This window comes from Salmo salar, chromosome ssa14, assembly GCF_905237065.1.
Source record: "Salmo salar chromosome ssa14, Ssal_v3.1, whole genome shotgun sequence".
In the NCBI taxonomy this organism is placed as follows: Eukaryota; Metazoa; Chordata; class Actinopteri; order Salmoniformes; family Salmonidae; genus Salmo; species Salmo salar.
Window position 1 is genome coordinate 81,001,762 of NC_059455.1, and position 18,242 is coordinate 81,020,003.

The following is an 18,242-nucleotide window of genomic DNA, read 5'->3' on the forward strand; positions in this document are numbered from 1 at the left end:
GTGGGAGAGATAGACTGGGAAAGAGAGAGAGGAAGAGGGATGGAGGGGGAGAGAGAGAGCGGGAGGGAGAGATAGAGATAGACTGGGAAAGAGAGAGAGGCAGTGGGATGGAGGGAAAGAGAGGGGGAGAGAGATTGGGAGGGAGAGATAGAGATAGACTGGGGAAGAGAGGGAGAGATAGAGTAATAGAGGGAGAAGGGGAGGGAGAGAGAGATAGAGATAGACTGGGGAAGAGAGAGAGGGATAGAGTAATAGAGGGAGAAGGGGAGGGAGAGAGAGATAGAGATAGACTGGGAAAGAGAGAGAGAGATAGAGTAATAGAGGGAGAAGGAGGGAGAGAGAGATAGAGATAGACTGGGGAAGAGAAGAGGGATAGAGTAATAGAGGGAGAAGGAGGGAGAGAGAGATAGAGATAGACTGGGGAAGAGAGAGAGAGATAGAGTAATAGAGGGAGAAGGGGAGGGAGAGAGAGATAGAGATAGACTGGGGAAGAGAGAGAGAGATAGAGTAATAGAGGGAGAAGGGGAGGGAGAGAGAGATAGAGATAGACTGGGGAAGAGAGAGAGAGATAGAGTAATAGAGGGAGAAGGGGAGGGAGAGAGAGATAGAGATAGACTGGGGAAGAGAGAGAGAGATAGAGTAATAGAGGGAGAAGGAGGGAGAGAGAGATAGAGATAGACTGGGGAAGAGAGAGAGAGATAGAGTAATAGAGGGAGAAGGGGAGGGAGAGAGAGATAGAGATAGACTGGGGAAGAGAGAGAGAGATAGAGTAATAGAGGGAGAGAGAGATAGAGATAGACTGGGGAAGAGAGAGGTAGAGGCACCTGCTGCCCCCGTTAACCTCCTCAACCCACCAATCCCCTCCCGTCCTCCCCATCTCCTTAGCACTGACTCCCCCTAATCCACAGGCATGTTAAGGTTGCATCCCAAAAGGCACCATATTCCCTACATAGTGTACTACTACTACATAGTGTACTACTATGTAGGGAATATGGTGCCATTTGGGACAGCTTAAATCTGACCTGTCCCTGGACTGTTTGTCTCAGCAGATGATGTTTATTATCCGCCATGGTGTTACAGCCCTTCAGCCCCGAATTACTCAGCTTCACCATTACTTATCATGCTGAATTGATTTCCTGTTACCACCACACACACGCCCGGCATCTGTGCTTGCTCTTACAGAAATAATCGGTGGAGAAAGCTTAACATGTCCTGTGATTGCACTAACCATCTATATCTTAGGATCAACAACAAAGACTAGAGCTGACAGAGACTAGGCCTAAATCAGATCAATTCTGCCCGCTTTTCAGAAATGGCTAAAGTATAATAGCCTGTTTATCCATCATTGAGCATCATTAAACCCCAATACCCACACACATCCAAGTAAGGGATTTCATATGATGGGTTATGTATTAGATATCTAATATGTAATAATATCCAGTGGCTTTACAGATCAATGGACAGGAAGCATCTGGAATTACCTTGACTGGGATTATATGATAAAAAAGCATGGTCATATTTTCTCCCGTAGCCGCCCATATATGGACTTCCATCAATAGCCCAGCTATATCCAGTACAGTAAAACAGTCAGAGATGTTGAGGAGGCACAGATCTCTTACCTGAGACAGAGATGGCACGCACCCCGGCGCTCCGGACCACCCCCTCTACTATCCTCTTCTCATTGTTGGGCACCCTGAAGGGTAAAGGTTGGAGACAGAGAGGATTAACATGAGAAATTCCCTAATCTAAAACCAGCAAGTAAATCAACAGCATCCACAGCAACTCCAGGAGGATCCAGCATATTCCTGAAAATAATCTCTGGGGCTATGTGGAAAACATCCACAATATGCTGAGTATCATTCTCCTCCACTGAGCCACTCTTCTTCTTGGAAGCATCTAGTGTGGAGGTGCTGAACCAATAAGAGAACAGAACAGTCTTGGAAGGATCTAGTGTGGAGGTGCTGGACCAATAGGAGAACAGAACAGTCTTGGAAGGATCTAGTGTGGAGGTGCTGGACCAATAGGAGGGGAATAGGGAGGAGATATTCTGAGAAAATCCTACTGTAGAGAACTATTTATCAGGATTCTGCCCCAGAACTGTCTTGAGTGGGTTTTTAAAAGAGCGAGAGTGAGAAGGTGTGATTGTGGAAAACACCTCTCTAACACTAGTTCTGACTAGTCAACTGATTTCCCTGAATTACCTCATGTCCAGTAATTATAGCATGGAGAGGAAACAGAGGTCTGACGCTAAGGCTCCTACAAATAGATTTACTGAGCAGATGATTTTTTTTCGCATTCTTGTTTGTTTGTTTCTTACACAGCTCTTTATGTTAACACCATCATATATCATTTTTACGTGAATGAACATTCAAAGTATACCCATTGACAAATCATTTAGTGTATGGCAGATACTTACTTGGGGATTGAAGGCAGTGCTCTCTCTCCCTCTGAAAATACAGATGAGAGATATTGTTAAGCAAAGCATATAGCGTAAAGCAATTGAAGACATCCTCATTTTGAATACCAGAATACAAAAATCCAAGTGAAAGTATTATCTCTATAACCAAGGAAGAGGCAAGTGGAAGGGGGAGAAAATAAGGAACTTGTCTGTCGGCCTCGCATTAAAAGACCAAAATTGGCTAAAGAAAATTGTGATAAATAAAAAAGTATACCGGTTTCATTTAAGGACCAAAAAATGGACAGCTCTACCATATAGATTGCAAAATAGTTGGGAATAGATTTTTAATGTACCGATTCCATGGCACATGGTTTATGAATTTACACAAAACGATGCGGGATTCCAAAATGTGAGTTTTTCAATTTAAATTATTATACAAAATTCTCACAACTAATAAAATGTTATATATTTGGGGGATACAACTATCCCAGTTCTGCTGATTTTGCTGTGAAGAGACAGAATGATTAGATCATTTGTTTTGTTTTGTCCATATGTAGCTTGTTTTTGGTCGCAGGTTTAGGAATGGCTGAAGAATTGCAACATTTACTTGGAGCTAACTCTGCAAATAGCACTGCTGGGTGATTTAAAAAGTCATAGTCAATCGATCAATAATATAATAATACTCTTAGCCAAAATATTTATCTTTAATTTACAATCTATTAAATCTATGAGAATAGAAAGGTTCAGAATTTTTGTGAAACATCACAGCACAGTTGAAAAATATATGACAAATAAAAAAAACAAATGGATGGTGTTCAGAGATAGATGGGAGGGGTTCAGTGGACCGGAAGGAGGGGAATAAAAACAAACAAAAGAGAACTATTGTAAAATAGTGTCTGTCAAATGTAACTAGTATGTATAAACTGGGAGTAGAAGCCTAAGTGCTGTTGTCCATTAGTTTACTCCAATTAGGATGGTAGGGTTAGGGGAAAATAATAAAGGAAAATATATGTATATTTTATACATATATTCACCCCAAAAATATATGAGGGATTGGAAATGATGCAGACAATTACATTGCTGGAAGCTACACTCTATCTGCAATATTAAATCTGATCTACCCACTAAAAAAATATGAAATAAAAAGGAAGCGGTGGAGTCGGTCCCGTGTGGCTCAGTTGGTAAAGCACTGGTGCTTGTAATGCTAGGGTTGTTGGGTTGTTCGACTCCCACGGGGGACCAATGTGAAAAAGTATGAAAACTGTATGCACTCACTACTGTAAGTCACACTGCTAAATGACTAAAATATAAAATTAGGGGAAAATCACAAACACAGGAGAGAAGTAGCCTGTTTGAACTGTTCCCCTGCTCCCCTCCCCCCACACAGGAAAAAGCAGACAGTCCAACTCCAAAAAAGGCTTAATAACGCCCCTCCCAAAAAACAGATCTCTAATGCTTTACTGCTCGAGAAAAGACTAGATGTTTGTTGAAAATACCAGATCTTTCTCAGACTGATAAAGGAATTGAAAGTGAATTCAACTACTAAACAAATCAGGGCAGTCATGACCATAACAAAACAATACATGATTCCAAATCAAGCTACAACTGGAAACCTTGTAAACAGAAAGAAATCCCACTACTCCCTACTGTTATGGTGATTGCCTAATACAATGCAGTCCATTTAGACTCAAATGACAACATCACCCAAGGCAGAGTGAATCTGTGACCATAACGCAATCTAGAAAACCAAGTAATATCAACACTCATAAACCCAAACACTTCAACTACAGTAATACTTCTTAGTAGAAGTATCTTTTTCAGACAGTGTGTGAGACTTACCTAACCATGTCAGCAGCAAAACAACTCAAACTCAAATGTAAACTACTATCTTTCTGAGATAGTGTGTGTGTGTGTGCTTGAAAACCATCTAGTAAACACAAGCTACCAAACATACACAAGTACACTTCTTAGTGTGTTTTTGAGACAGTGTGTGTATGTGTGTGTGAGGAAGATGTACCTTTCTGCGGCCGTATGATGAAGGACTGGGTGACTCCGTTTACCAGGCGACAGTAGCCGTCTATGAGGTCGGCCATATTTTCAGCTGTGGTGAGTGACGGCGTGGTCACTGTGAGAGGCTGGGGACACAGGCAACAGCAGCCCACAAAGACTCATTATTACCAGCATGGACAGAGGGACGGACAGAGGGAATGACAGAGGGAGGGACGGACAGACAGACTGTTCTGCTCTGCCTGGGGCTGCCAGCTGCCCCCTCCCATCACACAAACACTGTAGGGGGAACTCCGCATTTGTCTCAAACATACACACACACACACAGACACAGACACACACACACACACTACAGACACACACACACACTACAGACACACACACACACACACTACAGACACACACACACACACACACACACACACACACACTACAGACACACTACAGACACACACACACACTGCAGATGCACACACCCACACACACACTGCAGACACACACACACACTGCAGATGCACACACCCACACACACACTGCAGACACACACACGCACTGCAGACACACACACACACACACACACACACACACACACACACACACACACACACACAACAACACACACAGCAGACACACACACACACAGCAGACACACACACACACACACACACACACACACACACACACACACACACACACACACACACGTACACACTGCAGACACGTACACACTGCAGACACGTACACACACACACACACACTACAGACGCGTACACACACATGCTGCAGACACACACTGCAGACACACACACACAAACACACTGCAGACGCGCACACACACACACACACACACCTCAGACGCGCACACACACATTACACCCCCACACACTGCACACACACACACACACACACACACACACACACACACACACACACACACACACACACACACACACACACTGCAGACACACACACACTGCAGACACACACACATACACTGCAGACACACACACATACACTGGACACACACACACGCACACACACACACTGCAGACACACACACGGCAGACACACAAACACACACTGCAGACACTCACATACACACACACACACACACTGAAGACACACACACACACACTGAAGACACACAAACACACACGGCAGACACACAAACACACACTGCAGACACACACACACACACTGCAGACACACACACACACACTGCAGACACACACACACACACACTGCAGACACACACACACACACTGCAGACACACACACACACACTGCAGACACACACACACACACTGCAGACACACACACTGCAGACACACACAAACACACACTGCAGACACACACAAACACACACTGCAGACACACACAAACACACACTGCAGACACACACACACACACACTGCAGACACACGCAGACACACACACGCACACACGCTGCAGACACACGCAGACACACACAGCACACACACACTGCAGACACACACACGCACACATACTGCAGACACACACGCTGCCTGTCTGTAGTGTGTGTGTGTGTCTGCAGTGTGTGTGCGTACACACACTGCAGACACACACGCACGCACACACACTGCAGACACACAGACACACACACTACAGGCTCACTAACACACAAACACACACACAATATCCATGTATTCCACTGACATAACTTCCTTCCTTATTCCTGTGCTGATTCATAACAACAGTAATACAGTGGGGGAAAAAAGTATTTGATCCCCTGCTGATTTTGTACGTTTGCCCACTTACAAAGAAATGATCTATAATTGTAATGGTAGGTTTATTTGAACAGTGAGAGACAACAACAAAAATATCCAGAAAAACACATGTCAGAATGTTATAAATTGATTTGCATTTTAATGAGGGAAATAAGTATTTGACCCCCTCTCAATCAGAAAGATTTCTGGCTCCCAGGTGTCTTTTATACAGGTAACGAGCTGAGATTAGGAGCACACTCTTAATGGGAGTGCTCCTAACCGCAGCTTGTTACCTGTAAAAAAGACACCTGTCCACAGAAGCAATCAATTAATCAGATTCCAAACTCTCCACCATGGCCAAGACCAAAGAGCTCTCCAAGGATGTCAGGGACATGATTGTAGACCTACACAAGGCTGGAATGGGCTACAAGACCATCCCCAAGCAGCTTGGTGAGAAGGTGACAACAGTTGGTGCGATTATTCACAAATGGAAGAAACACAAAAGAACTGTCAATATCCCTCGGCCTGGGGCTCCATGCAAGATCTCACCTTGTGGAGTTGCAATGATCATGAGAACGGTGAGGAATCAGCCCAGAACTACACGGGAGGATCTTGTCAATGATCTCAAGGCAGCTGGGACCATAGTTCACGGCGTAGTGTGGTAACACACTACGCCGTGAAGTACTGAAATCCTGCAGCGCCCGCAAGGTCCCCCTGCTCAAGAAAGCACATATGCATGCCTGTCTGAAGTTTGCCAATGAACATCTGAATGATTCAGAGGACAACTGGTGAAAGTGTTGTGGTCAGATAAGACCAAAATGGAGCTCTTTGACATCAACTCAACTCGCCGTGTTTGGAGGAGGAGGAATGCTGCATATGACCCCAAGAACACCATCTCCACCGTCAAACATGGAGGTGGAAACACTTTGCTTTGGGGGTGTTTTTCTGCTAAGGGGACAGGACAACTTCACCGCATCAAAGGGACGATGGACGGGGCCATGTACCGTCAAATCTTGGGTGAGAACCTCCTTCCCTCAGCCAGGGCATTAAAAATGGGTCGTGGATGGGCATTCCAGCATGACAATGACCCAAAACACACGGCCAAGGCAACAAAGGAGTGGTTCAAGAAGAAGCACATTAAGGTCCTGAAGTGGCCTAGCCAGTCTCCAGACCCTAATCCCATAGAAAATCTGTGGAGGGAGCTGAAGGTTTCGAGTTGCCAAACGTCAGCCTCGAAACCTTAATGACTTGGAGAAGATCTGCAAAGAGGAGTGGGACAAAATCCCTCCTGAGATGTGTGCAAACCTGGTGGCCAACTACAAGAAACGTCTGACCTCTGTGTTTGCCAACAAGGGTTTTGCCACCAAGTACTAAGTCATGTTTTGCAGAGGGGTCAAATACTTATTTCCCTCATTAAAATGCAAATCATTTTATAACATTTTTGACATGCGTTTTTCTGGATTTTTTAGTTGTTATTCTGTCTCTCACTGTTCAAATAAACCTACCATTAAAATTATAGACTGATCATTTCTTTGTCAGTGGGCAAACGTACAAAATCAGCAGGGGATCAAATACTTTTTTCCCCCCACTGTACCACAGTGAACAGATGACTACAGTATAGCACTGTGGCTGTGTTCCTCACTTTACCACCCGCCACATCTTACTCCTGGCCTGCGTCCAAGATGGCACCCTATTCCCTTTATAGTGCACTACTTTGGTCTAGGGCGCATATGGCTTTGGTCAAAAGTTGTGCACTATACAGGGAATAGGGTGCCATTTGGGACATGTGCTATGCACTACCGCTGACTGACAGACAGAGTAGTAACACAATACTATAATAATCCTCTATGACAGACAGAGTAGTAACACAATACTATAATAATCCTCTATGACAGACAGAGTAGTTACACAATACTATAATAATCCTCTATGGCAGACAGAGTAGTAACACAATACTATAATAATCCTCTATGGCAGACAGAGTAGTAACACAATACTATAATAATCCTCTATGGCAGACAGAGTAGTAACACAATACTATAATAATCCTCTATGACCAGCCCATCACAAATGAAAGGGTCCATTCATACAGGGGGGAGCCCAGAGTGAATGAATGTGTGTTACAGTAAAAGTAATCCCCAACAGGAAGACCTCTATGTGGAACCATTTGTAAATGGAACACTTATGTCCACTGTTCTGCTAACTGAAAAACCCATCCCAAGAAAGCCATGTTTCACATGCTACTTCCACTTCCAATAGTAGTAAATTGAAAGCAGATATTGACACAAAGGAAAATGTCAATAAAAACACAATATGAGTACATACAGAGAGGGGGGAGGGGGGACTTGGCTGAAACAAAGTGATCTAATATTTGGTCAAATTAGCACTATTCACAAAGTTATATCAATGTGTGCACATTTACTCATGTTGAATGCATCATGTACAACCTCATGGTAATGTAAGGGTTAATATGAAATGGTTGATTGGTACCTCAGCAGCACCGGCCACGTTGAGCTGCAGCATGCCCTTCCTCTCCTTGTCCTCCATGACGGAGTATCCAATGGTCTGCACCTGGGTGAAGTTGGCCAGGTGTGTTGGCTGGAGAAGAGGAATCAATCAATCAATTCATTAAAGTGCAAGCAAGAGAGCAAAATACATGTTAATGTACAACATTTCAGATGATTGCTAAAGTAATGATGATTCCATTTGAACTTTAAAATGGTCACAGTATTTCTCAGGAAGCTGTATTTTGTGTTATCCATCTATTCGTTCAGTGAAAACATTCCATTTCAAGCTGCACATTTTTTGTTGTTGAGAGGGATGTTTTTGGTGTATCCTTTGAACGAGAGGCTTCCAGAACGAACCTCTCAAAGCCATGGCTCACGGTGATATAACAAGCAACACATCTGATACCCCCAGTTTGATGGGTAAAAACAACAAAAATCCTTGGGCCATTTTGGGAAGATTTTCACTCACTCACTGACTCACTGACTGACAGACTGACTGACAGACTGACAGACTGACAGACTGACTCACTGACAGACTGACTCACTGACAGACCGACTCACTGACAGACAGACTCACTGACAGACAGACTCACTGACAGACAGACAGACTCACTGACAGACAGACAGACTCACTGACAGACAGACAGACTCACTGACAGACAGACAGACTCACTGACAGACAGACTCACAGACAGACAGACAGACAGACTCACAGACAGACAGACAGACTCACAGACAGACAGACAGACAGACAGACAGACAGACAGACAGACAGACAGACAGACAGACAGACAGACAGACAGACAGACAGACAGACAGACAGACAGACAGACAGACAGACAGACAGACAGACAGACAGACAGACAGACAGACAGACAGACATTTCATTACCTCAGCCCCTGAGGACAACATGAAAATGATCAGAAATACTCTTTGAAAATCCCAGTTCATTCATGCCAATATTTCAGGGCAGATAGATATTGTATAGTGAGGAGATAGAAGAGAGACCAGCTCCTAGGTTACAAGTAGTGTTTGGTTCCAGCTAAGTGACGGACAGCTGTTCTTCGAAGGAAACCACACCATATGTCCTAAATATCTTTAGTTTGACGTCTTTAGTTTCAGTCAAAACTATATAAGTTGTGCAACTGTAATGGCTGTGCTTGTTTGTGTGGAGATGAAATGAACATTTACGACTCACAGTCGAACCCTTGTCTGTAAGGTAGCTAATGCCTTCCTCAGGTCCAATGGCTAGCTCTACTTGGATGACCCAGCTCAACTGTCAGGAGGAAAGGAAGATGGAGAGAAAAACAAAGTCACAAATCAACAAGAGGAAAAGAGCGACACACACACACAATGACATTTAAGTTGAGAGTTCAATCTGTCGGATTCAAAGTGCCAACTCATAACCATGAAAACACATCTGCTACATAATTTGAACTGATTGAAGTAGATCTGAGGGAATGCTAGAGTAATTGTTACCATGTCTTGTCATTGCTGGGAAACAAAAAACAACAACTGTTGTTTTCCTTCTAGCCAGTAGGGGGCACTATGAACCTGGTCATTTTTTATTTAAGCTACAGAGATGCAGACAAAACCCACCCAAATACAACCAGAATATCCCAGGCATTACTCCACTGTCTAAGAAAAACACACCTAACTACCGAAGAATTACTGAGAAAACAAGTACAACACATTCAGTCGTGTTCAGTACGAGTTCAGTCGTGTTCGGTACGAGTTCAGTCGTGTTCAGTACGAGTTCAGTCGTGTTCAGTACGAGTTCAGTCGTGTTCAGTATGAGTTCAGTCGTGTTCAGTACGAGTTCAGTCGTGTTCAGTATGAGTTCAGTCGTGTTCAGTATGAGTTCAGTCGTGTTCAGTATGAGTTCAGTCGTGTTCAGTATGAGTTCAGTCGTGTTCAGTATGAGTTCAGTCGTGTTCGGTACGAGTTCAGTCGTGTTCGGTACGAGTTCAGTTGTGTTCAGTATGAGTTCAGTCGTGTTCAGTATGAGTTCAGTCGTGTTCAGTACGAGTTCAGTCGTGTTCAGTATGAGTTCAGTCGTGTTCAGTACGAGTCATTCTCTGGGATTCTTAAAATGTTCATCTTGACGCTATATGTTTTATTTGAAACCCAGAAGAAAACATGTAATCAAGTGAAATTCAGCCTACCCCGAGAGCACATTTAAAACACTCCTTATCATATCTGTAGACGGGCGCCAGAATCTCCAGGAACTTGAGGATGCTCTGGTCATCATTCATGTTGGCAAACTGTTTGAAGGTCTGCTGAATCAGCTTCCGCAGGGTTTTGGCCTGGCAGAGAGGGAGAGGGTAGTTACTAGACAGGCAGACCCACATGTCTCACATGGCACCCTATTCCTTATATAGTGTATTACTTTAGAATTAGAATTAGTACATCCATTCGAAGGGGTTTTAAAGTAATGATATATAGCCATTGATTCTTAAAGTGTATAACATGACTGAACTGTCTTACCCCTTCAGAATCCCAGAACGCCACATTAAAAAAGCTGTCCATCACTTTAATACACTGTACCTCTGTGAGAAAGAAGTGAATGATATTGATAATCCTATTGATTGGAGAATATATATTGAGTGTCATGCCAATTAGAGTCATAGCAGGGGACTGGGGGGTTGTGTCCCAAATTGCACCCAATTCCCAATATAGTGGCCCTTACTTTGACCAGAGCCCAATGGGTGAAGGGAATAGGGTGCCATTTAGTACACACGAGTGAGTGAGAGAGACCAGTTCAGAGTTGAACCAGTTCAGAGACTAGCGGAGCTGTTGGCCTGATCAATGTGACCGGGTCAATAGTGACACTGTCGTCCATTACACGGCCAGTGAGTTTAAACTCCATTAAACATGCATGAGACATCGTGCTTTAATGACAGCTGATGTTGACACTATTACTAAACACTGACTGACACACACACACACACTGACTGAGACACACACACACACTGACTGACACACACACACACTGACTGAGACACACACACACACTGACTGAGACACACACACACACTGACTGACACACAAACACACTGACTGACACACACACACACTGACTGAGACACACACACACACTGACTGAGACACACACACACACACACACACACACACTGACTGACACACACACACACTGACTGAGACACACACACACACTGACTGAGACACACACACACACACACACTGACTGAGACACACACACTGACTGAGACACACACACACACACACACACACACACACACACACACACACACACACACACACACACACACACACACACACACACACACACACACACACACACACTGACTGAGACACACACACACACTGACTGAGACACACACACACACACTGACTGAGACACACACACACACACTGACTGAGACACACACACACACACACACACACTGACTGAGACACACACACACACACACACTGACTGGGACACACACACACACACTGACTGAGACACACACACACACACACACACACACACACACACACACACACACACACACACACACACACATGACTGAGACACACACACACACTGACTGGGACACACACACACACTGACTGGGACACACACACACTGACTGGGACACACACACACTGACTGGGACACACACACACTGACTGAGACACACACACACTGACTGAGACACACACACACTGACTGAGACACACACACACACACACTGACTGAGACACACACACACACTGACTGAGACACACACACACACACACTGACTGAGACACACACACACACACTGACTGAGACACACACACACACACTGACTGAGACACACACACACACACACACACACTGACTGGGACACACACACACACACTGACTGAGACACACACACACTGACTGAGACACACACACACACTGACTGGGACACACACACACACTGACTGAGACACACACACACTGACTGAGACACACACACACACACACACACACACACACACACACACACACACTGACTGGGACACACACACACACTGACTGGGACACACACACACACTGACTGGGACACACACACACACACTGACTGAGACACACACACACTGACTGGGACACACACACACACTGACTGAGACACACACACACACTGACTGAGACACACACACACTGACTGAGACACACACACACACTGACTGGGACACACACACACACTGACTGGGACACACACACACACTGACTGGGACACACACACACACACTGACTGGGACACACACACACACACACTGACTGAGACACACACACACACTGACTGAGACACACACACACACACTGACTGAGACACACACACACACACTGACTGAGACACACACACACACACTGACTGAGACACACACACACACACACACACACTGACTGGGACACACACACACACACTGACTGAGACACACACACACACTGACTGAGACACACACACACCTGACTGGGACACACACACACACATGACTGAGACACACACACACATGACTGAGACACACACACACACACACACACACACACACACACACTGACTGGGACACACACACACACTGACTGGGACACACACACACACCTGACTGAGACACACACACACACACTGACTGAGACACACACACACACTGACTGGGACACACACACACACTGACTGAGACACACACACACACTGACTGAGACACACACACACACTGACTGGGACACACACACACTGACTGAGACACACACACACACTGACTGAGACACACACACACTGACTGAGACACACACACACACTGACTGGGACACACACACACACTGACTGGGACACACACACACTGACTGGGACACACACACACTGACTGAGACACACACACACACTGACTGGGACACACACACACTGACTGGGACACACACACACACACTGACTGGGACACACACACACACACTGACTGAGACACACACACACTGACTGGGACACACACACACACTGACTGGGACACACACACACACTGACTGGGACACACACACACACACTGACTGGGACACACACACACACTGACTGGGACACACACACACACTGACTGGGACACACACACACACTGACTGGGACACACACACACTGACTGGGACACACACACACACTGACTGAGACACACACACACACTGACTGGGACACACACACTGACTGGGACACACACACACACTGACTGGGACACACACACACACTGACTGGGACACACACACACACACTGACTGAGACACACACACACACTGACTGGGACACACACACCACTGACTGAGACACACACACACACTGACTGAGACACACACACACACACTGACTGGGACACACACACACACACTGACTGAGACACACACACACACCTGACTGGGACACACACACACTGACTGACTGAGACACACACACACACTGACTGGGACACACACACACTGACTGGGACACACACACACTGACTGGGACACACACACACACACTGACTGAGACACACACACACACACTGACTGAGACACACACACACACACTGACTGAGACACACACACACACTGACTGAGACACACACACACACTGACTGAGACACACACACACACACACACACACTGACTGGGACACACACACACACACACTGACTGAGACACACACACACACTGACTGAGACACACACACACACACACACTGAGACACACACACACACTGACTGAGACACACACACACACACTGACTGAGACACACACACACACTGACTGAGACACACACACACACACACTGACTGAGACACACACACACACTGACTGGGACACACACACACACTGACTGGGACACACACACACACACTGACTGAGACACACACACACTGACTGGGACACACACACACACTGACTGGGACACACACACTGACTGAGACACACACACACACTGACTGAGACACACACACACACTGACTGGGACACACACACACACACTGACTGAGACACACACACACACTGACTGAGACACACACACACACTGACTGAGACACACACACACACACTGACTGGGACACACACACACACACACACACACTGACTGAGACACACACACACACACACACACACACACACACACACACACTGACTGAGACACACACACACACACACACACTGACTGGGACACACACACACACACACTGACTGAGACACACACACACACTGACTGGGACACACACACACACACACACACACTGACTGAGACACACACACACACTGACTGAGACACACACACACACTGACTGAGACACACACACACACTGACTGGGACACACACACACACACACTGACTGAGACACACACACACACACTGACTGAGACACACACACACACTGACTGAGACACACACACACACTGACTGAGACACACACACACACTGACTGGGACACACACACACACTGACTGAGACACACACACACACACACTGACTGAGACACACACACACTGACTGAGACACACACACACAGACTAGACACACACACACACTGACTGGGACACACACACACTGACTGGGACACACACACACACACACTGACTGGGACACACACACACACACTGACTGGGACACACACACACCTGACTGAGACACACACACACTGACTGAGACACACACACACTGACTGGGACACACACACACTGACTGGGACACACACACACACTGACTGGGACACACACACACACACACACACTGACTGGGACACACACACACACTGACTGAGACACACACACACACACTGACTGAGACACACACACACACTGACTGAGACACACACACACACTGACTGGGACACACACACACTGACTGGGACACACACACACTGACTGGGACACACACACACTGACTGGGACACACACACACACTGACTGGGACACACACACACTGACTGGGACACACACACACTGACTGGGACACACACACACACACACACACTGACTGGGACACACACACACACACACACACACACACACACACACACACACACACACACACACACACACACACACACACACACACACACACACACCCTTCTAATTAAACATGGCACTGCAATTATGTAATGTAAATCAACTCCCTGCAGAGTTAGGCTGATTCATCAAGGACTTATGCTGACAGCTGTCTATCCTATTAGTCTGCATACTGGCTTTTAAAATCAACAACTTATAAATGCAGCATTTTAGACTCCACTTAACAGACACGGGGTCTGAAAACACCGGAATTCTAGGAATGTATCCCCTGATCCTATCTGGAGGTCTTAGTTACTGTAGAACATAATAGTAACATGTAGAGTAATCACAGAGCTTGTCCCCTCCACCCTTCCTGACAGGAAGCTGAGCTCAGAGTATCTCTCCATCTCCCCTAAGAACCCTGGTGAGGAGGGAGGGGCCCTGGACAGAGACAGAGCTGAGTAGGGCCAGTGAGCTGGCCTACAGTTGCTACAGTACAGTAGTGTACTGATGTGTATAGATGAATCTTTCTGAATCTGTATTTATTCTATGCCTTTTGACTACGCTTGATGATGTGTTTTAATGTTGGCACAGGCAAACTAATTGCACGTTCCCCCCGGGATATACAAAGTAGTACTTTGAAAGACATTGACAGCATAAAGACAACTTATAGTACTGTAGTTGTAACAGATGTTTTGACCTGAAAAAGATCAGAATATTCACTATTAAAAAGTGGATTTCTGAGCATATAGAGTCCTGTTCCAGCATAAAGTCAACCCATCAGGTGGAGCTGTCCATTCAAATTGGATGTAAAACAGGTTGGAATGTCACACAAGTACATCATTCTAAAGCACTTACAAGACATCCTCTGACACTGGATTCATCCTGAATGGCACCCTCTTCCCTATATCATAGATGTCAAACCCATTCCGTGGACTTTGGCACCTGTGCCCTATATAGTGCACTACTTTTGACTAGGGTCCATAGTAAAAAGTAGTGCACTTTAGAGATAACAGGGTGCTATTTGGGACACACCATTGTTGACTCTGGTGCCAAACCAAATTAAACTCACGTTTCCCTCCACTTTTTCTAGCAGAGCCTGTCATCATCTCTCTAAATGGAAAGCTTCTGCTGTAAACCTGGCGATGGTAATTATGTAAATGTCAACCTCTGTGTAATCAATCATTTATTTTATTGCCTAATTTGATTACGCTTTCAGTGAGTTATACTCCGACCTCAGCCATCTGCCAGGTAATGTTCTCTGTCCAGTGGAGTGGATAGGAGCGAGAATAAATGTGTTAACATATTTATCTTCATCAAAACAGTGTGTGTGTGTGTCAGAGTGGGTGTGTTTGGGGGAGTCTGGAGTGTGTATGTGTGTCAGAGTGGGGGTGTGTGTGGGGGAGTCTGGAGTGTGTATGTGTGTGTGTCAGAGTGGGGGTGTGTGTGGGGGAGTCTGGAGTGTGTATGTGTATCAGAGTGGGTGTGTGTGGGGGAGTCTGGAGTGTGTATGTGTATCAGAGTGTGTGTGTGTGGGGGAGTCTGGAGTGTGTATGTGTATCAGAGTGGGGGTGTGTGGGGGAGTCTGGAGTGTGTATGTGTATCAGAGTGGGGGTGTGTGGGGGAGTCTGGAGTGTGTATGTGTGTCAGAGTGGGGGTGTGTGTGGGGGAGTCTGGAGTGTGTATGTGTGTGTCAGAGTGGGGGTGTGTGTGGGGGAGTCTGGAGTGTGTATGTGTATCAGAGTGGGGGTGTGTGGGGGAGTCTGGAGTGTGTATGTGTATCAGAGTGGGTGTGTGTGGGGGAGTCTGGAGTGTGTATGTGTATCAGAGTGTGTGTGTGTGGGGGAGTCTGGAGTGTGTATGTGTATCAGAGTGGGGGTGTGTGGGGGAGTCTGGAGTGTGTATGTGTATCAGAGTGGGTGTGTGTGGGGGAGTCTGGAGTGTGTATGTGTATCAGAGTGTGTGTGTGTGGGGAGTCTGGAGTGTGTATGTGTATCAGAGTGGGGGTGTGTGGGGGAGTCTGGAGTGTGTATGTGTATCAGAGTGGGTGTGTGTGGGGGAGTCTGGAGTGTGTATGTGTATCAGAGTGGGTGTGTGTGTGGGGAGTCTGGAGTGTGTATGTGTATCAGAGTGGGTGTGTGTGGGGGTGTCTGGAGTGTGTATGTGTATCAGAGTGGGGGTGTGTGTGGGGAGTCTGGAGTGTGTGTGTGTGTGTGTGTCAGAGTGGGGGTGTGTGTGGGGAGTCTGGAGTGTGTATGTGTGTGTGTCAGAGTGGGGTGTGTGTGGGGGAGTCTGGAGTGTGTATGTGTATCAGAGTGGGTGTGTGTGGGGAGTCTGGAGTGTGTATGTGTATCAGAGTGGGTGTGTGTGTGGGGGAGTCTGGAGTGTGTATGTGTATCAGAGTGGGTGTGTGTGGGGAGTCTGGAGTGTGTATGTGTATCAGAGTGTGTGTGTGTGGGGGAGTCTGGAGTGTGTATGTGTATCAGAGTGGGTGTGTGTGGGGAGTCTGGAGTGTGTATGTGTATCAGAGTGGGGGTGTGTGTGGGGGAGTCTGGAGTGTGTATGTGTATCAGAGTGTGTGTGTGTGGGGGAGTCTGGAGTGTGTATGT

General features: G+C 46.1%; 1 protein-coding gene across 23 annotated transcripts in view; it reads right to left on the minus strand.

Annotated features, from left to right (window-relative positions):
• Positions 1–18,242, minus strand: part of LOC106570401 (focal adhesion kinase 1) — a 206,316-nt gene that overhangs the window by 32,934 nt on the left and 155,140 nt on the right. For all 23 annotated transcript variants that reach the window (XM_045694856.1, XM_045694851.1, XM_045694850.1 and 20 more), the window contains 6 exons: positions 10,805–10,945; positions 9,838–9,915; positions 8,623–8,730; positions 4,416–4,533; positions 2,417–2,447; positions 1,620–1,693 (listed from right to left, as the gene is read on the minus strand). In XM_045694856.1, coding sequence (XP_045550812.1) covers positions 1,620–1,693; positions 2,417–2,447; positions 4,416–4,533; positions 8,623–8,730; positions 9,838–9,915; positions 10,805–10,945 — 550 coding nt within the window. The remainder of the gene's footprint in view (positions 1–1,619; positions 1,694–2,416; positions 2,448–4,415; positions 4,534–8,622; positions 8,731–9,837; positions 9,916–10,804; positions 10,946–18,242) is intronic.